At 38.5% G+C, this 20,377-nt stretch overlaps 4 protein-coding genes and 1 pseudogene across 8 annotated transcripts in view; all 5 read left to right on the top strand.

The window, feature by feature from the left end:
* Positions 1-15,872, top strand: part of LOC113673362 (uncharacterized) — a 58,004-nt gene extending 42,132 nt beyond the window's left edge. For all 5 annotated transcript variants that reach the window (XM_089188770.1, XM_089188769.1, XM_089188772.1 and 2 more), the window contains 2 exons: positions 12,318-12,425; positions 12,847-15,872. In XM_089188770.1, the coding sequence (XP_089044896.1) occupies positions 12,318-12,425; positions 12,847-14,625 (1,887 nt within the window). In that variant the 3' untranslated portion in view covers positions 14,626-15,872. The remainder of the gene's footprint in view (positions 1-12,317; positions 12,426-12,846) is intronic.
* Positions 95-1,245, top strand: LOC149036172 (adenosine receptor A2a-like). The gene has a single exon (XM_089188781.1). It carries the CDS (start codon positions 186-188, stop codon positions 1,107-1,109), a length of 924 nt encoding a protein of 307 aa, XP_089044907.1. The 5' UTR covers positions 95-185; the 3' UTR covers positions 1,110-1,245.
* LOC149036171 (adenosine receptor A2b-like) lies at positions 2,378-5,308 on the top strand. Its single transcript, XM_089188780.1, has one exon. It carries the CDS (start codon positions 3,566-3,568, stop codon positions 4,556-4,558), a length of 993 nt encoding a protein of 330 aa, XP_089044906.1. The 5' UTR covers positions 2,378-3,565; the 3' UTR covers positions 4,559-5,308.
* On the top strand, positions 8,486-9,693 carry LOC149036170 (adenosine receptor A3-like; annotated as a pseudogene).
* A 688-nt stretch (positions 15,873-16,560) lies between the features above and the next one.
* On the top strand, positions 16,561-20,377 carry LOC113673360 (uncharacterized). Its single transcript, XM_027189759.2, has 3 exons — positions 16,561-17,484; positions 18,328-18,437; positions 19,233-20,377. The coding sequence occupies exons 1-3, from the start codon at positions 16,837-16,839 to the stop codon at positions 19,255-19,257; spliced, it is 783 nt and encodes a 260-aa protein (XP_027045560.2). The 5' UTR covers positions 16,561-16,836; the 3' UTR covers positions 19,258-20,377.

Below are 20,377 nucleotides of genomic sequence, written 5' to 3'. Positions count from 1 at the left end.
ATTGTATGCAAAATCTGAACACTACTCTGTGCACTTACTTTTTGTATCACCTCAGGCTAAATTTTCAATTATGACTAATTGAGCCCAAATTTTGTTGTTAACACTTCCTTCCATCTGAGAACTTAAGAGTATTTAACACCATAGAACATCTGCTACTGTCAGTTAAGAATCATTTGGGGATTATCATGAAGAGTAAACTCTGCCATGAGCTCTTGGTGCTGCAACCGGCAAGATCTGAGGTTAAGGATTTATATTCATGGTACGTTGCCTATTGTGTTATAAACGCTTTACTGTCCGTTACCGCCATCATGTTTAACAGCGTCACGATACATGCGTTAAGAAGAACTTCATCGTTATCAAAACCTCTCAAAACACTTCTTATGAGTTTAGCCATTTCGGACCTTGGAGTTGGTTTACTGGTTCATCCTCTATGCATCGTGTTGCTAATCACATTTTTACAGCCGGACCCTAAGGGCGGCCCGTCTTGTTCCATATACACCGCGTTTTCGCTCTCTGGGATTTTATTTTCTTCGGCTTCGTTTTTCGGTGTCATGGCCCTAAGTGCAGACCGATTTCTAGCCATTCAGGTTCACCTCAGGTACAATGAGCTTGTGACTCACAAATACGTAGTTTCTTTAGTGATCTCCGTATGGTTTCTGTGTGCAACTTTTTTTCCATTGAAAGTATTAGCATCGTCGATGATTTCTGGCGCAGTTTTTGCTTTTATTGGCATCGTTTGCCTCATACTGTCGGGGATGTTCTACTGCAAGATATATTTAACCGTGATCCGCCACCAAAAACAAATAAAAGTCCAACAACCAGTAAACGGTGAGATGGTCACAAATTTTGCTAGAGGCAGAAAATCAGCGTTCTGCACATTTTATGTCTATCTCGTGTTTCTGATCTGTTACTTGCCGTTACTTTGCATTTTTGCCGTGTCACCAGATTCTGGTCGATCAAACGCCACTTTCAAGATATCTGTGGTATCTTCATGGACTCTGGTATTTCTAAACTCGTCAATAAACCCTCTAATTTACTGCTGGAAGATAAAGCACGTTCGACGGGCTGTGATAAGCATTCTGCGAAATTTATCTCCAACTCACATCTGAGGAGATCGATTTGAAAACGATATGCAAAAAGACACCAGATTAGGGATAGGGGAATACTCCAGACCAAGAAAACCACCATTTTCCAGCCTAGCCCTTAGACATTGCATTAGCGCCGAAGTGAAGAATTGTTAAAACTCATCAGAAATTTATCTCGATTGACGAATGTGTTGGTTACTGCTCTTTCTTTTTTATTGTTTGGAGTGTAAAAGACAGGTACGCGTATACGCGACCGTAGTTTCCTTGAAAACCATAGCGAATTTAAGACCTTATTAGTGTTAAGGATTAATTATACAGTTGTCAGTAGAATTGTAAAAGAGTGATTAGACAAATGCAATTAGCTTTTAAACACGGAAGTTAGTAGGAAAGTCGTATTCTTGTCATAAACATCACTCGGGTCGCGCATGCGCACATTTGATCAAACATGTTCGATAGAATCTTCGCGCACCTCACTCTCAAATTTCTGCGCGACTCGCTGATATCAATTTTTCTTTCGACAATCTTTTTTTTTTTTTTAACTCGTGCGACGGACTTCGCCGAAAAGCAGGGTGCGTAGTCTAATAAAATTGAAACTGGCATTAGAGAGTGACTTATCAACTCCATTTTGACTCAGTTACAGCTGGAATATCAAACATCCAATCATAAATGACCAATCAGGAAATTGCGGAGAAATGACTCGAAGGTTATTTTTTTAGACGCTAGGTTAAATTTTCAGGTGATTTTTAAGCCCACTAAGTTTTTAGTAATTAGACTGATAATGACGCCTTCATATCTCGTGGCTTTTGTAAAGCAGTAATACCTTACGCACAAAATCCAACACGTTATGCATTGTCAGAAAAAGAAAAATTGGACGATCTTACTCCAGCATTTTAACTTTGACTTTTAAACTCGAAAGTTAGTAAGAAAGTCGTATTCTTATCATAAACATCACTCAGGTCGTGCATGCGCATATTTAATCAAACATGTTCGATAGAATCTTCGTGCACCTCACTTTCAAAGTTCCGCGCGACTGGCTGATATCAATCTTTCTTTCAACGATGTTATTTTTTTTCAATTCGCGCGACAGACTTCGCCGAAAAGCAGGACGCGTAGTCTAACAAAATTGAAATTCGCATCAGAGACTGACTTATCACCTCCATTTTGACTCACTTACAGCTGGAATATCAAACTTACGGGGAGATGACTCTACAGTTATATTTTTAGACGCTCATCACTTTTTTGAGCCCATTAAATATTTATTAGTTAGACCGATAGAGACAGCTTCATCTCTTCTGGTTTTTTTTCTGTAAAGCAGCAATGCCACGTTGTGCATTGGCAAACAAAAGGACAAATTAGACGATTTTACTTCAGCATTCAAGTTCTTGAGGCACAATTGAATGTTTGTATTTCTGACAAGACGGAAAAAGGTTTGTTCTTGCCGAGACAGTTTTTGCCGGACACAGCGTACGACAGCGGAAACTTAATTTAATCGCCTGGAGAAGCGTGAACTAAGTGCTTTCTAATTTAAAATTTTAGCTCGTCATTTTCGCAGGTTCTCAATGCAGTCTCTATTAAACAACCGCTATATTTATCGCTGAGCTCTTGTTTGGAGTGCAATCTCTTTCTTTTTTTTATTTTCACTGGACTAATGGAAAATTAGTCATCCAATTAGATGTAAAAGTTAAAGAAAATAATTGTAGAACATATGCAAAAACATATTAGTCTTTCGGAAACTTGATCCTTTCAGATTGTTTGCTCAAATATTATGAAATTAAGTGGAAGATGACGTCTTGGTTAGCGGTGAAGACATGACCCGAAAAAAATGAAATTTCTATTACTGTATTACCAAGCACTGACCGACTTATCTTATATCCTTAAGCTAAGGATCATGCTTCTGTGAAAATAACTCTGAGGCAGATTTACAGATGGAGATCGTATGCTCTACACAAATTTTTATCTGGAAACAGATGTCTTTTTTCCAGGATTTTATTGGCTACATATTGAAGGATGGATACAGATTAATTTTCCACTATGAGTCTGTTTACAGTTGGAACATAATTGATCGCATTTTGAATAAGATGTCAATGGAAATTAAGATGTTCCCGTTGCAGGCGTTTAGTATTTTAATGGCAATCGTCGTGGGCGTAAGAATTGTTTTCGACGTAAACGGTACACAATCTTTTTTATCATTAATGATTTATTAGTTGTGAGGCCAAGAGGAACGAGCCACTAACAGTGGTTCATAATTGTCAAAGCGTTTTATAACATATGGTTTTATTCCTCTGTTTGGTCTCGATGACTCCATATTTGGACCAAATTAGAACACAATTCTGTTTTCTTGCATTTTTGACCGCCATAGGCTATGTAATAGCTCTTTCAGAATTGTGCGGGAATTCTTTTTAATCTCTTCCTGTTTGCCGGTAAGTTTGGGATATCAAAGTTCAAGAACATCTACCATTGTTGATCTGGCCGAGAACATCATGAGAACTCCACTTTGCGACGAGCAGTTACGATTTCAGCCCGCAAGTATTGAAGACGAATCGTTAAATTCGTGGCACATTGCAAATTGTGTCTTAAACGCTTTGTTATCGATCACTGCCGTCATATTTAACAGTGTCACAATCCAAGCACTGAGAAGGCCTTCTTCGCTGTCAAACACTCTGAAAACGCTTCTTTTAAGTGCAGCTGTCTCTGATCTTGGAGTTGGTCTATTGGTTCATCCCTTACACGTCTTGTTGTTAGTCAAATGGTTGCAGTTGAACTCTGTAGGCGGCCCGACTTGTTCAACGTACGCTGCATTTATTGTCTCAGGGATCTTATTTTCTTCAGCCTCGTTTTTCGGTGTCATGGCTTTGAGTGCCGACAGATTTCTGGCCATTCATCTTCATCTCAGATACTCTGAGCTCGTGACCCACAGGCGTGTTGTTTTTGCAGTGGTATCCAGCTGGGTCATCTGTGTAGTTCTTTCCATAATCAGATTCTGTGTCACTTCAATTACCGCCATAGGAATTATAACTTTTGTTGGAATTGCCTGTCTTGTCGCCTCGGCAGTGTTTTATTGCAAGATCTATTTAGCTGTGCGACGCCACAAAAAACAAATTCAAACTCTACAAGTACAACGACAAGAAAATGCCGAAATGGTCGCAAATCTTGCAAGTGGTAAAAAATCAGCGGTTGGTACATTCTACGTATTTCTCGTGTTTTTGATGTGCTACTTGCCGATGTTTTGTATTTTTGCCGCCAGACCAATTTCTTCCGGATCAAAGGGAACCTTTGGAATAGTTTTTTCCTTTACGTGGACTTTGGTATTGCTTAACTCAACATTGAATCCAGTTATTTACTTCTGGAAGATGAGGCAAATTCGACGTGCTATTATGAACATACTACGGAATACATTACCAATTCGTAGAAGAAGTATTCCATTCTATCCCAACGCGCAAACAACGGTTACATCAGCTGCTTTTTACTTGTAGACCGTCAAGGCTATCAGTAAAGCAGAGTATGAGAGACATCACACTGTCACACATTAAAATGCAGGTTTAATACCAACATTGTATCATCACTTTACCTTGAGAGAAGATGTCCATAAATAACAAGGGGCTTAGTGTTTCTTGTTAGTCGTTTTGAGAACAAATGCTTAGAAAGATCGTCTTTGTTGATACTTATTTAAGACAGATTCTGGACGGAACATTTCGAAAAAGCAATACATTCACATTTGTTCTCACAAGAACCTGAAACTGCATATTTAACCCGCATGATCTAAAATCACAGAAAATCCTTTGGTGTCCTCGAATTGTAAATGGAGACTTGTGCATCGCCGATTGTATTTTTAAGGCTTTCACTGCCTAGTTATATTTGACAGCACCTCATTCCTCAGAACGAGATATGGAGGATTGCCAGTGGGGATATTCTGAGTTAACATTGTGTATTTAATTGCCATAGGTGCGACTGGCATGTATCGTTTTTGGCTATTTTTTATTTTGAACCAGACTGTTTCAAAGATTTCTAAATTGCTAGTATATTCTCTATAAAGGGGGTAAGTTTCTAAAGAAACTGTGGTGCTGCGTCGGTGGGAGAATATAACAGGGTAATTTGGTATTATCAACTGAGTTGATAACGTAAATTGGCCACCGCAAAGTGTTTAAAAGTGGACGTTTCGAGCGTTTGTCCCGCGTTATTCGCTCTGAATTTGTTATTGGATCAACTATTAATCCCCTAATCGATTATTTGTCTTTGTTCTCATCACTTGTATGCTTGGCATTGTACCAACATTGCAAATAGAAATTCTGTCGTGGGCGCTTGTAGGTGTTAAAAGATAAGATGGAGGACGTCATGAATTTAAACACTGACCCACAGTCGAGCGTTCATCTATCGTGACGTTGTATATTATATTGTTCCTACGTCTTTTTTCTACACTTGAACATTTTTCAGTGCTTTCAAACTCAGGCTAAAAATCGAACCTTTGAACTTTTGATTAGTGTGGATTCGTTCTGCTTAATTTAGAGAGGTTCCTTGTAGCTTTGCCTCAGGGTCATTTAAATGGAATATTTTTTGTCTTCAATTTACTTTTCATGGATGTAGAGCGCGTGTGCGGCATCAACTAAATTCGCCATCGGCAAACAACTGTGTTTTCTTGAATTTGATTCGCGAAAATTTGAGGAATAGCCTTTTTTCAATGACTTCATTCAGAGTCGTTTTACAATTGGAACATAACTTGTCGTGTTTTAAGTAAAAAAAATGGAGGAAATTATCATATTTAGCTTTGATGCATATAATTTATTATTCATAATCAAACGCTGAAGTCGAGTGAAAAAGTGGACAGTTTTTTCTCAGTTATGATCAACTTTCATGAGAAATGAGTCAGGCAAGTTAGATAAAAAACTTTCTTATTGTTTACCACAATTGCTAATTCGGGCTAAATTGCAAGTTACTACTTCGATCATCTTAGACAAACTTACAGTGCTTAAAGGATTACAAGCGGAGCTTCTTAACCACTTCGTTGTTTGAGAGAAAAATATTGCGTCTGACGGGAACCTGATGAAAATTTAAGATAAGAGAACATTTGGTACTGTTGTGAGTCACCTAAAGTGAAGTGTATCCGCTCTGTGATGAGCTTTTGCTTTTCTGGTCTGCTGGAAACGAGGACGAATCGTTAAATGCGTTGTAATTTGGCAATTGCTTCATTGGTTGAAGTCGTTAAAAGGTTACACTAGCTTTAATTAATGGTTAAACAGGACAAATGCATAACTAGCTTAAATGCTTCAACCGGACAAAATGCATAACTAACCCTAATGGTTCTATTAGCGCCATCAAATTTAACAGCGTTACACTCCAAGCGCTGAGAAAAACGTCGTCCTCGTCAAAAACTCTAAAAATACTTCTCCTGAGCCTAACTGTCTCTGATTTTGCTGTTGGTTTACGAGTTCATCCTTTATACTTCCTGGTACTTATAAAATGGTTACAAAGGAACCTGACGTTTTCAACTTATACCTCAAATATTCTCATCAAGATCTTGTTTTCTTCGGCTTCGCTTTACGGTGTTATGGCCCTCGATGCAGACAGATTTCTCATCATTCATCTTCATCTAAGATACCAAGAACTTGTAACTCACGACGCGTTGATTCCTTTGTGATCTTCGGGTGGTATTTAGTACCCTTTGTTCGTTAATAATATCATCAACCCCTATTGCTTGCGCAGTGTTCACCGCTTCTTGTGTCATTTGTGTCACAGCTTTTTTTACAACAAGTGCAGCAACCAGGACTGAACGGCGAAATGACCGCAAATCTTGCAAGGGCAAGAAAATCACTAACTACTCACGTTATATATTCATGCAGCCAGAGCAGGTTCTGGTCCTTCAAGAAGCGCACTTCTAAAGAGATTTACGCTGTCCTCATGGACTCTTACATTAATCAATTCATCCTTGAACCCAGTTATTTACTGACCTGCTGGAAAATGAGGCACATTGGACAAGCCGCGATGAACGTACTGCGCAAGCGAAATGTATTTCAAGTAACAACTGAAGACACGCAAACCAATGCACTAAAAAAGCTCAAGAAAGAGCAGGCGGCATTTAGACTTAATCTTTTACACCCTAACATCAGTATGCATATTCTCCATACTGTTCTGTATACATTTCCTGAGGTGCTGTCAAGGAGAATTTGTTTAACAGTCAAAAGCTTCTTTAGTTGGTGATCATTTCCTTTATTCTCGTGACCTCAATGTGTGACTCAGGGGTGATATTGTAAGGAGAAATTAGATGATTGTCACTCTTAGGCATTAACCCTTTACACCCTAACATCAGTATTCATATTCTCCATTCTGTTCTCTGTACATTTACTAAGGTGCTGACAAGGAGAATTTGTCTAACAATCAAGAGTTTCTTTAGTTGGTGATCATTTCCTTTATTCTCTAAATATTAATGTGAGTTTTAGTGGTGATATTATAAGGAGAAATTAGATGCTAGTCACATTAAGGGGTTAAAGGAAAGTAAAACGGTTACGTTGACTACATTCTCCTCGCGACGTGTCTTGCGTTACCGAATAATTATGTATGAAGCTGCGCCTTTTTGGATTGCAAGGAATAGAGGACGTGACTGCATATCGCGGGTATGCAGAATTAGGATTGTTTTACCTCATCCTCCGAACGTTAGTCAGTCATTAGACATTCTTGTTGGAGACATCTCCCAGGTCGTGCATGCGCGCGCATTTTTAACAGGTACCTGTTCAATCCAATTTTAATCAGCAGTAAATGTTGTTTGGTTCACTTAAAGTTATTCGATAGTTGATGTTATGAACCACTCCATAAAATAGTTCACTTTCTCGTCCCTTCTATGAAAATGCCAGTTATTTAAACACATTAGGTTACGAACTAGAAACTAATTACAAAACAAAAGAAGAATAAACAATAAAATTTGAAAGTATACCATAAGAGATAATGAGTGAAAGACCAGCATTGCATTATGAGGCTCAAATTAATGACACCCAAAACAGAAACACTGACAAAAAAAAAAAAACCAAGAAATTAGAATGTTCTACAAAATCTCGCACAGTTTGTTGAAACAGTTCTTTTTCATTTTGTGTTTTTTTGTTCTATTGAGTACAGCATCACTCAATACAGTTGGGCAAACACCTTAGGACACTCCGTCAGCATCTAAATGTTACTCTGTTATCTTTATATATCGAGCAAGATTATCATTTCCTGTTCATACCCAGGTTCTTCCGCTTAAAAATTTGTTTAAAACTTTTAAGATAATTATTAGATCTTCTCGCCTTGAGATAATAATCTTTCTGAATTGAAAAACCTAGGACATCTTTTGTAGGTAGATCAGATAAATGACACCTGACATCAGAAGCAAATAATTTGTCAAGTTTGTAGATGAAATGTATTCAAATTGGCGACTCTGATGTGATACCAAGCGTCGAACAAGCCTTTTCTGACTCGTGTGAAAATTTAAACACAGGCAGTTTAATACCTTTACAAAATACTTCATATATCACTTGAAGGTTTAATTTTTGCTATTCCTTACTTCGAATTATCATGAAAAATCCTCTTTGTCGCGAACTGTTGCTGTCTTGGCCCACGGGAAATGAGTACGTCAAGTTATATTCATGGTTCATTGCTAATTGCGTCTTCAACTCTTTCTTGTCCATTACTGCCATCATATTTAACTGTGTCACTATCAAAGCAGTGACAACAACTTCATCATTGCCATAGACTCTAAGAACACTTCTCCTGAGCCTGGCTGTGTCCGATCTTGCTGTTGGTTTACTGGCGCAACCCTTAAATATCGTTTTGCTCTTCAAATGGTTACAGATGAACGCAACAAACGGTCCGACTTGTCCTACTTATACGGCGTTTATTTTCATCGGAATCCTCTTTTCTGCAGCTTCCTTTTTCGGTGTTATGGCTCTAAGTGTAGACAGATTTCTAGCCATTCATTTTCATCTCCGATACGAGGAGCTTGTGACTCACAAGCGTGTTGTTTCCACAGTGATCTCCTTATGGGTGTTCAGTGCTATCCTTTCTTCTTTTACAGTATCGTTTTCTTGGAATACTACCAGCGCAATTTTTGCCCCAATTGGCGTTTCTTGTCTTGTGATCTCCGCAGTACTGTATTGCAAGATTTGTTTCGTCGTGCGACGCCACAAAAGTCAAATTCATTTTGTGCAAATACAACAAGAGGAGCAAGATACAGAGGCTGTCGCCAATCTTGCAGTCAGCAGAAAATCAGCAGCTGGGGCCTTTTATGTTTATGTTGTGTTTTTGATCTGCTATTTGCCACAATTTTGTAGTTTTGTTGCAGCTTCCTCAAGCTCAGGACCAAATACCGCAATTAAGATTTTTACTATGTCTTCACGGACAGTTGTCTTCCTAAACTCATCCTTGAACCCAATTGTTTACTGCTGGAAGATGAGGCACATTCGACACGCTATCGTAAGCGTCTTGCGAAGTTCATTTTTAAGACACAATTAATTAGCTGCGTTATAAATCCATGTGCAAAGCCGAGCTTAGATGAAGAATAGGTGATTGTGGAAAACATGCGCAAAAAATAGTTATTTCCTTTCGTAACTCGCGCCGTTTAAAAATCCAAGAAGAAGTTGATGTCATATTTTGCTGGGCTTTTGGCATATTGATCAAATAAGTCTTCAGGATAACCTTAGATTAAGGAAAGCACCAAGAAAAATTAATTACTTGTGTTTGATCGTGCTCGGAAAATTACAAAGTTATCAGCAATTTGCTTTAAGATCGATAGCGAAGAAATAAACTGTGCGCGGAAGGGGTAAGCGAGGTGCGCTCGAAGAAATGGGGCAGTGTACCGTATTGAGTTGTTGCCTGAAACAAATGTAGTAAGACTGCGGTAACATTTTCAACTATCGCAACTTTTTATTTGAAAAATGCTCCATTTTGAGACCAAACATAAACAAGATCAGTACCAATGCTAAACATTGCTGACTCATGACGTTCCACCTGTTTCAGAATTATTAGTGTACACAACTGATCACGACTCGTGCGAAAAACGTGAATCTCTAGTGGTAAACGTGTTACCAGTAGGATATATATTCAAACACATCATGAGGTTTTTTTAGAATCTATATCATCGGTATTTACAACGCAACCTTACCTATTTAATTAATAAATTAAACTATGCCTCGAACCATTATCTTTTTATCGTTTTCATGATTGGTATCTTTTTCAATCTCTTTGTTTACGGTCCTCCGTTTAGAAAATTATTGAATATGACAGCTTAACGAGTAAAACAACTGTTCAGGAAGTTGTCATGCAGTTGTTCTTTCCTTGTACTTCCTCGTATGCATCAAGTGCTGCGCAATCGCCTCCCATAACTTGCTTTCGCGCTATATTGAAAATAAACATAAAGTCATTACGTCCGCATTCTGCAAAGGGAATATTTGGGAAAACTGTTGATAGCTTTATAATTTTAATAAAGACTGTTAGAATCTGTCGTAAAACTATGTTAGTTCAAGCAAAACCTGTTTTTTTTCCTCCGAAAGAGAATATAAAACAAAACAAAAAAAAATTCGCAACTTCTCCATTGTGAGACTTGTGAGTAAAAATATCACACCCTCGCCTTGCCGCACTTCTGATTGAAAACGCGAATAACTCAAAATAGATGTTCTCTCAAAACTTAGAGATAATTTCCTCGATCAGTACATCTTGAGTAATCAACATTTAAAAACAGCTGGAAAAGTTGACCCGGAACAACGGGCCATTTCTTGATACGTTTTCGATCCGAACAAACGAAAGATACATAATTGTACAAGCTTGTTAGGTAATCAAAGTGCTCTATGAGCAAACTCGTGAATTGACACATGATTTTTTGGATTATGTTTAATGTTATCTGGTTTAGGGAATTTTGTGGTTGATTGTCGTATCTAGAGTACAAGCAGCAGTTCAGTGTTCGCTAATGTAGCAAAGAAACAAAGTAATTGAAATTGAAATGATCATGCTATTACATTTGACAAGGGTGGATGATGTCATGTGTTTTAAACGTATATCATTTTTGTTTTTGGTTCAAAAGAAAAGGTTGGAAGTAAATGTGGGTGAAAAGTGAAATTTACTGTCTATCATTGTAAAAATTAGAAAATCAAGGCAATACTGTCTTAATGATAACATTAACGATTCCTTCTTTATCAAATGAGACAAACGGGAACGAGTTTTGAGTGATACAACAAAGCCAAGACTGCCACCGTCATTTTGGATCTCCGCCTGGGTAGATTTTAGTCACGTGCTAGGCAACTTATAATCAATAACAAGATAGAATTTCATTTCAGGCTTATTTATCAATTTTGTGGTTTATAACTTTCGCATTTTAGTACGTAATACGTATTTTGAATCTTCAAATTGTCTTGAACCTTAAAAGAAAATTGTTCGTTAAAAATTCACTGAAAATCGGTAGCTAAAATTGTTTGTTTAGGCTTTATTTGATTTTCGTGTTTACTTGTAATTTCGTCAGTCGTCGGCATCTTCTGTTGCTTCACACAAGAAAAACACACGATACCAAACGTAATGATCGATTTTGCAGTAAGTGATATTTTCAATGAATCTTCGGATTGTTTTCAAGTTCAAGGATTGAGAATTACAATTTTATGAAAAACGAAGGTTGTTCTGTTATTTCAGTGTGAATCCTAACATGCCTGCCAGTCGCTGGCGCCGCTTGTTGAAACTAAAACGAAAAAAAAAACACTCTTTTAAGATTATCATTGGCTTCTTTTTCACCCCACCACTATTCTTAGCAACAAAGGTCGCCATTTCGTTTGTTTATTGCTCGCCAAAAACTATCAAATGCACTCAAAACCCTAAAATCGAAAAAAAGTTTACAGGAATCGACCAATCGAGCGAATGCTATTCCCCGCATCGTATCTATAACTTGCTCTTGCGCATGCGCGCAATTCACGAGTTAAAAATGACTAGCCATAGAGTTTAGCCTCCTTCTTCTTCCGCGTTTCATACACTTCGACTTCATTTTTGTCCATAAAATCTCACACAAAAGAAGAAGTCACTATTAAGCCTTCTAGATTGAATAGGCTTGGTCGTAAAAGGGGTTCTGATGTGATTCAAAAATTCCAATAAAGCAACCTCGTTCTTAGCTCTCTCTTCTCCCCGCTCCAAGGACCCTGGGATTGAGATGAGCACTGATTACATGTAATGAGACATATAGAAATACGGCGTAGCCATAAATTTGTCTTAATAAAAAAGGTGTCCCGTTTCTCATAGGATGGCAAATTCCCCATTTGTTACGCTGCCATGCACGGTCACCTGACTGTTGTGAAGTTTTTGCTACAAGAGGAACTCAGCACTGAGACGTTGCTTGGAGACCGAAAGGTATCACATTACTCCTGCATCACTGTTGGATTTTAAAAACACGTTTTGTCAAGATCATATTCCGGGGGAGGATGTGGAAAGTAATTCCTATTGAGCAAATAACCACGTAGAAGGAACAAAAATTAGGTCATAAACCTGCTAAAGAAGGTCATCAAGCGAAGCAGAGAGAAAATAGGCCTATTTCTTGTTTTTGGTTGCTTATTTGCTTGCTTTCTTGCACATTCATCGATGGAACAAAGGAACAGAAGTATGTTTCAAGTCTAGATGGAGCTAGTCCAGAGAGTCTGTTTGGGCGGGATTCCTTTTCGCTGCTCCGGAGTTTTCTCGTAGATTATCTTCTTGCCCATTTATTCATCCGTGAACAGGCTACGTGCTCGTTTTTGTGTCTTAATTTTACTTGTTATCATTGTATTTCTTGCAGTTCTTGTTTGATTTGATGGTCTGTTCAAACCTGGACGAAAACGAATCAGTCATAGACTTCATCCTGCAGTGCCCAGCCCCTATTTACGCCGCAGCTAAACTCTCAAAGCATTACCGTAACGAGTCCACGAGGGAAAAAGAGCGCGGGCGCGATCTGTTGGCGGCGGGAGATGTCTGTGAGAACATTGCGTCCGAATTGCTTTCTCTCGCATGCGCAGATAGCGCCGAGATACTGCTGACCGCTGTTGACGACCGGGAAGTACCATTCTTGGATTATCTCATCGAATGCGACCAGAAGAAATGCGTGTCGCACCCATCGGTTCAGGTTTACCTGGGCGACGTTTGGCGCGGAGATTTTCAATGGGATGATTGGAAGTATTTCTTATTGTTTACGCTATGCCTGATTTGTCCACCGCTTTGGGCATTTCTTTGCATTCCCTGGAAAGACAGTTATCATAAAATACCGATTATCAAGTTTATTTGTCATTTGATCTCGCATTTCTACCTTATTGTACTATTTTGTTTCACTGTTGTGGTACCATGGACAGATTTAACTGGAAAGACATTACTACCTAGGTGGTATGAATGGCTCTTACTGATCTGGCTGTCAGGATTATTTTTATCCCAGCTCACGGATCCCCACGATCGCGCTGGACTGGGTTGGATACCCATCATTGTGCTCTTTTTGAGTTTAATTGGCATTTTTGTGCATTTAGCGGCGTTCGGGATCCATGACGACTACAAATGTGACGTAATATACGCTCGAAACCAGTTCTTTGCAATATCCATGATGCTTTGCTTTGCACAACTCCTGGACTTCCTCTCGTTTCATCATTTGTTCGGTCCGTGGGGGGTAATCATCCGGGATCTCATGTACGACCTAGTGCGTTTTCTTGTCATTTTATTGATCTTCATGGTGGGATTTACCGCGCACTTAGCGGCCGTCTATCGGCCTAGAACACCGCTTAAACCACACAATGGAACCGCACTTGGACTACAGGTCACGCCAAAAAGTTTTCTCCAGTGTTTCGAGCTACTTTTCTTCAGTTTGTTTGGATTGACAGAGGTCAACAAACTGAAGAGTAACGAGACAAGCGACCAGGAGACCCACGTGTTTGTGTTGGCAAAAGCGACATTCGGAATCTACAACTTGATTACAATCATCGTTCTCATCAATCTTCTCATAGCTATGATGAGCGACACTTACCAAAGAATTCAAATGCAGTCTGATATCGAGTGGAAATTCGGCCGCGCTAAACTAATCCGCAACATGAAGCGGTCTACGACCACGCCTTCCCCACTGAATCTTGTTACAAAACTCTTCTCTTACATCCGTGTACTTTACAAAGCAAAATTCAAATGTTGCCGAGCCGACATTATTGATATTCTCCGCACCGACGAACAGCTTCCTGCAAGTAATTCAATAAACCCGTTATACGAAACTTCCAACTCGTGGCCTCCAAATGGAAGTATTAATCATCGCGGAAGCACGTACAGAACTGCTAGAATCGAGGATGTCATAGACTGGAAAGCCCTTGTGAAAAAGTTTATATCTCTGCGGGGAAATACCAGCGACCTCGCGGGCGGTGGCCAGGTCAATCGCGATAAGTTAGCGTCGCCACGTGAGTCGCACGTGAACATGAGAGCGAGAACCGAGTCTGGACAGGGTCGGCGACCTGGCACTGGAATGGGTTCCACGCTGTCTCTCCATCGAGTTGTCGCTGCTACAGTGAGAAAAATTGACATCGTGTCAAACATTAAGGATGCCAGTGAAGAGTGAAGTGTGAAGTGAAGTGAAGTGTGTGAAGTGTGACAGTTGGCTAAAGTGACAGATGACTTTGTAATGCAGATAAGGGTTACTGTGAATTGTACTGACCTTGGGATGGGTGTTGAAAGTGCACTGCAATGTCAATCAACCAATGTCATCTTGTCACGGTAATCGCACTCATTGTTTGAACTCAAAGAAGCACCTCGTCCTCTGGCGTTATCTGCCCTTCACACTAAACTAGAACAATGCCTTTTTCTTTACGAATATGATGAAGCAAAATATCTACATTATCCTGAGAACAATCCCCTAACGACCTCCAAATGCGCATGCTCTATCATTTGCATAGCCTTCCAACAAGAAGGCTTCTTGCTTAGATCGGAGAGGACGTTAGAGTTCCATCCTGGATTTAAAACTGGGAATGATAATATGATCGCAATCAATGACCCTGTTTTGGTTTTGCGATATCTTATGTTACTGTCTTGAAGCTAAAACAATATGCAAAAATCTCGACTGTTTCCTTCTTGGTTTACCAAGTTTTTTCGTTTTAACTTACATTTGTGAATTTAAATTTGTTTAATTGCATACAGCTATTTATGGTCATTTTAAGTACAGTAACGTAAAGAAATTGCTTGTTTTGAGTGAGATAATACATAAGCCTAATCTCCTTAAAGGGGGTAATTTAGTATTATCAACTCAGTTTATAACGTAAATCGCTCCATCGCTCTGACGAGGGGCTAATGCTCAAAACGTCAGTTTTTTAACTCTTTACAGAGGCCAATTTACGTTATTAACTTAGTTGATAATACTAACTTACTCTAATCTCCATATTTTCACTTTGTTTATACCAACGTCGTTTCCAAGGACCCTCTTTTACTCACCCCCTGAAAAAGTGACTTTGGAAACGAGAAAAACTCGTTCCCTGGGGCTATCTCCTTCTCGCTGTCGCGAAAGAGAGAGAGTAAAATAGAGCCCACAAACGATGTTGTGTTCACAGTAATACATCGCTGAATCATTTTTTACCTACCGCCTGTTTAGTATTTACTGGACCTCTTAAATAAAGCTTTAACTTACATAGGTGCATATAACGTAAATCATCCAAAGTTTCATTTGCTCTGTGCGCATGCGTGTCAGAGGGACTTCCATCGAAATGGAAGGACTAACATTTGAAGTAGATTTCTGGTCGATAACTGTGTTGTTACTTCAGCTTCATTTTCTTTTTCATTTAGTATCTTTTAATAAAAGGTGGACCCTTTTATATACTGAAATCTAAAGATAGTGTTTCTCTGTCCGCTTTGACATAACGCTTTCGTGGGCCTTTAAACCAAAGGTTTCTCTCTTTAGAGGAGTATATCCCTGCTACTTAATTTATTACTGAATGAGATTAAATATTTCTTCCGTTAATATGATACCTACACTTGTTGGTTGAAGGGAATTTACGGGCTGTTTATTTTCTGAGTACAACACAAGGACGCGTACATTCACATTATAAAATGTAGCAAAGTGGTTTGCACTTTTGATGGCAGTGACCGTGACAACTGGGATGGAAAGATTGGAGATGAGATGCCATAAAATGGAGTAAATGAAAGTCACAGCTCTCAAAGACAGCCTCTCTGTGGGATCCATTGGGTAACCACTTTCCTCCACATAACTTCTTTTATCCGGGTAAATACGCCCACGGCAACGATGGTATCCACGCGTACCACAATACCTTCGGATCTAATATTTTAAATGGTTGAAAGGTTCAAATTATGACTAGTGATTGAAATTACAATAAATGATCAAATAGGGGTAAGTTTCTAAAGAAATTGAGGTGCTGCGTCGGTGGGTGGGTCATTCACCCCGACAAAGAGCAAACGCTCGAAATTTCAGCTTTAGAAACTCCTAACGGTGGCCAATTTACATTATCAACTTAGTTTATAACCTCAAACTATCTTGAAATTATTATAGGCGAGGAAAGTAGCTCCCTCTTCGTCTGGCTATTACAAGGAAAGTTGAACGATTGAGACTGGTGTCGAATAATAGGACCCAGTTTTCTCACGCCTAAACCGCGTATAAATTACCGTCGGTGATTTTGGAGGGAAATGTGTAAACAGTTGACCTTGGCGTCAGTGTTCGAGATTTAAATTTTTCCAGACCGTTCCGGATTGTAGACTTGAAGAGTTCGTATGGTACACATCAAGACTAAAAGACTTCCCTTGTCCTAAGAACTGTGTTTTATCGGAGATGGCAGCGCCGATTTTACCTGCTGGAGCTGCACTCTTCAGTGATGGTGGCTTTTGCGAAGATTTGTTTTTGTGCAGAAGGTATGTCAACGTGCCCAAATATTTCGATCCCAAACTGCTGTTTTTCGGATCAGGAAACGGACCTTTAAAACTATGCCAACGATTAATGGACAAAGTGGTAAATTCTCCGAATCTTTTGACTGTAAGGCCTTCAATCAGTTTGTTGAGCATGATTCCGTCGGTGGTAGACAGTCTGCCATCAACCATGAAGGGACTTCAGATCGTTGCCTTTGGAAAGAAATATAATTGGACACAAGATGAACCTGAAGGGGTCTTCTTCGTTACGGATTACGACACTGTGCGAATAGATGGGCTAAAGAAGAAAAAAGACATGGCTGTTGAAGATTTCTTGGAGTGGCGAAACTTTCCCAGGGAGCGTTTGTACGGTGTGATCTTTCAAGAAATAGAACCGTTGTGGTTGAGTCGTGTACGCTCTGCTGAAATATTCAACTTTAAAAAGCGGTTAGCTGATGTTTTGCAGGTGAAATCAGAGAACGTATTTTGGCTGCAAACACAACAAGAGGCTTTTGATCTTCTGTCTATCACAATGACTAAAATTTATCGCTGGCGTGAGGACAAAGAAAGCGAGGTTTGTAAAGTGGAAATTAAAATCAGCTGATATGCATAACTTAAAACAAACATCGTATTTTACTCGTAACATCAACAATGGCCATTAACGTCGACAGATTATATTATGATGCTTAATCATATAAATGGGCCGAGATCAATGAATTCGTGTCTTTCGATTTCATCATTTTTTTTTTGTTGAAGATCTTTGGAAACAGGTATTTCTAAAGGGAATCCTATTTAAATCACTGGAAATATTGTTCAATTATTAAATACGAAGACTAAATGTAATTAATTATTCATGCAAGCGCACTACTTGATAATAATTTAAAAGTGGAAAGTGCATCAAAACATCGAAGAATGGACGCGATCACTAAAAATAAGTACAACACGGTTACTGCAAGGCAGTGTTGAGGAGACCTTTCATAGTTGTAGGCTAAGACTTGGAGAAATGTCGCATTAGTTTGGTTAATCTTGCATTTCCATCTCTTTTTGCAAGTAGAAGATTTAGAAAAGAGAAGAGTGGGAACTGGTAGGATGGGAGAAAACACCTGTCATAGGAATCCTTAGTCAAACAACATTCAGTTTTTTAACGTTTTGTCTTTTGTTTTGGTGCTATGTGTCTTCTAAGGTCAGTGGAGAACTAGCTGTTTGCTCTTTATTGTTTACTCAGATGGGAATTGTTACCAGTGTCCTTTGAAACTTTAAACTTCATCAAAAAGAAATTCAACAAGTGCATAAGCAACTTCTAATATACCAGTAGAATTACTCATACAATTGTTTCCAGATAAAACTTATATAGTAAAACCTTTGAGTTGTGATAGTTGTATGGAAATACTTGTGGCTTTTCTTATTTATTTTAAAGGAAAATGAAAAAATAGCACGTGGTGAAGTAAAGTTGACTCAAGAAGAAAAGCAGAAAGAACTTCTTGAACCCACAACAATGCTTTATGGTGATATTGCAGAGAAGAATGGGTAGGTGACCACAAACTTTGTTCCTTTGAAACACTAAGTAGATTGGAGGCATAGGTAAACCAAATTGTAATGGTAAGGGTTACCTCAAGAGAATTCAAAATCCAGGGTGCTATTGTTTAAGAAGTAGCTCCCATTAGTGAACCCTTTCAACCCTATGAAAGATTGACGAGCATTCAATTTCTCTTAGTAATATCACCTCTTAATTCATAAGTTAAAGTTCCCAGAATATAGGAAATCACCACTGTCTAAAGCTCTTGATTGTTAAACAAATTCTCTTTGTCAACACCATAGGAAATTTATTGAGAATTTTATCAAGAATATTCTTTGTGATGTTAGGGTGGAAAGTCTATGCTTTAAACTTAAACTTTGGTTTCATCTCTCTTGTGTGTGTAGAACTTTACAGGGTTTCATCTAAGGTGCAACACAGAAATGAACGTAATAACATATATTAAGAAGGGTTTTAAGTGCCAGAAAAACCATATAAATAAAGTGAAAAAAATTACTCTCACCTAAGGTTAGCATAGTTGTGTGGGATCAGCCCAACCCAAGGGTATGAAGAGGTTTGGACTGCCAGAAGACTATGCATTTCTGACAGTGTGCCCATTGCATTACATTTTAAACAAGGGTAAACACCTCTTGCATGTAAAATAATCATTCCCCTTGCAGTCCTGTGCATGCAAACATGTTTTTCTCTACTTTGTCTATCGAGCAAACAAGGCTAACAGTAGATACTCAGTTCCTATTATGCATATTTTTAGACATGTTATGTAATCATGGTTCTTTTAAATTTTTTAGGATTGTTCTAGCTGAAGGAGTTTGACCATTTTGTTTGAGAATATGACCCCTGTTGAACTTTCAGGAGTCATGAGTTAGTTCAACTAATGTTAAGCTCATTATACAAATATTTTCAGTGAGTTAAAGCAAAAATTAGGTGAATACTTTTAAGTCCCCTTGAGTTGGAGGGGACTGTTTGAAAGTTTTGCTGATCAATTTTGATATATTTTGTTTGAGAATACATTTCCTATTTTTCAGAATATATAGATTATTCTCTGATTTTAAACAGAAGCATATAATATAGACTTAGGTTGATGTCTTCTGCTTTTAAGTCAGTTTTCTAAAGTCTGCTCTGAGATTGCAGACAAAATAAGTGAACTTATTTCATAGTTACCAGTATTTTACCAAAATGTTTAGTACTTTACTATTGTTAGTATGCACAGAATTAAGTAAGATTATTTCACATGTTTGAGTTCCCATGTGTTGAATTGCAAATGAAGAAGTTGAGTGAATGCATCAATGACTAATGAGTTTAGTGGAAACAAACAAAAATCTTTACAAGTAAATAGTTCAGTAAACAGATGCTGGGATTATATTTTGAGCTAAGTATCATTACATCTTCCCAAACCTGTGGAAGCACATGTAATTATGGCCAGCTATTTGGCCCATCTGAGAGAGAATTCTCAGAGTTTTTGATACAATGCAACCTTAAAAAATTGACATAGCCAATTGCTAATCTCTTTTCTACTCAAAGTGCAAAAGCTCTAACTTAACATTTGATTTGAAGGCAGTGTGTCTTACCAATGGTACTGGCCTTTCACCCCAAAATCGCCAGGTTTAATTTCTTGGCTGCACTTGATAGACATTTAACTGTTCCTTTTCCTCCCCATTGAGATATTTAACTATCTTATTTTGTCTATTTAAGTACTTGTTTCATCAATTACTGTACAACCTTGCCTCTGGAAAGCCCCATTGGGGCTGTAGTCAGTCAAGATATCTTTCCTTCACTGACTTATTCATTTTGAGTTTGCAATTAAGGTTATAAGTAAGCTTGCAATTTAGAGCCTGGCCAAAAGTTATGCTGTCATTTCAGGGAATGTACAATTTATGTTACCAGTGTCAAATAGACCAGGTTGTAAAATTGTCATAACAAGACAAATGCAGAA

Source organism: Pocillopora damicornis, chromosome 12, assembly GCF_964200805.1.
Source record: "Pocillopora damicornis chromosome 12, jaPocDami1.2, whole genome shotgun sequence".
Classification (NCBI taxonomy): domain Eukaryota; kingdom Metazoa; phylum Cnidaria; class Anthozoa; order Scleractinia; family Pocilloporidae; genus Pocillopora; species Pocillopora damicornis.
The sequence above is the reverse complement of the archived record's forward strand: the minus strand, read 5'-3'. Positions and strand labels throughout refer to the sequence as shown.

Coding starts and splice junctions, on each gene's coding strand:
- LOC149036172 (XM_089188781.1), top strand. CDS start 186: ATGAAGAGTAAACTCTGCCATGAGCTCTTGGTGCTGCAACCGGCAAGA.
- LOC113673360 (XM_027189759.2), top strand. CDS start 16,837: ATGGCAGCGCCGATTTTACCTGCTGGAGCTGCACTCTTCAGTGATGGT. Junction 17,485..18,327: donor GTGAGGACAAAGAAAGCGAG/GTTTGTAAAGTG, acceptor TTTATTTTAAAG/GAAAATGAAAAAATAGCACG. Junction 18,438..19,232: donor GATATTGCAGAGAAGAATGG/GTAGGTGACCAC, acceptor TAAATTTTTTAG/GATTGTTCTAGCTGAAGGAG.
- LOC149036171 (XM_089188780.1), top strand. CDS start 3,566: ATGAGAACTCCACTTTGCGACGAGCAGTTACGATTTCAGCCCGCAAGT.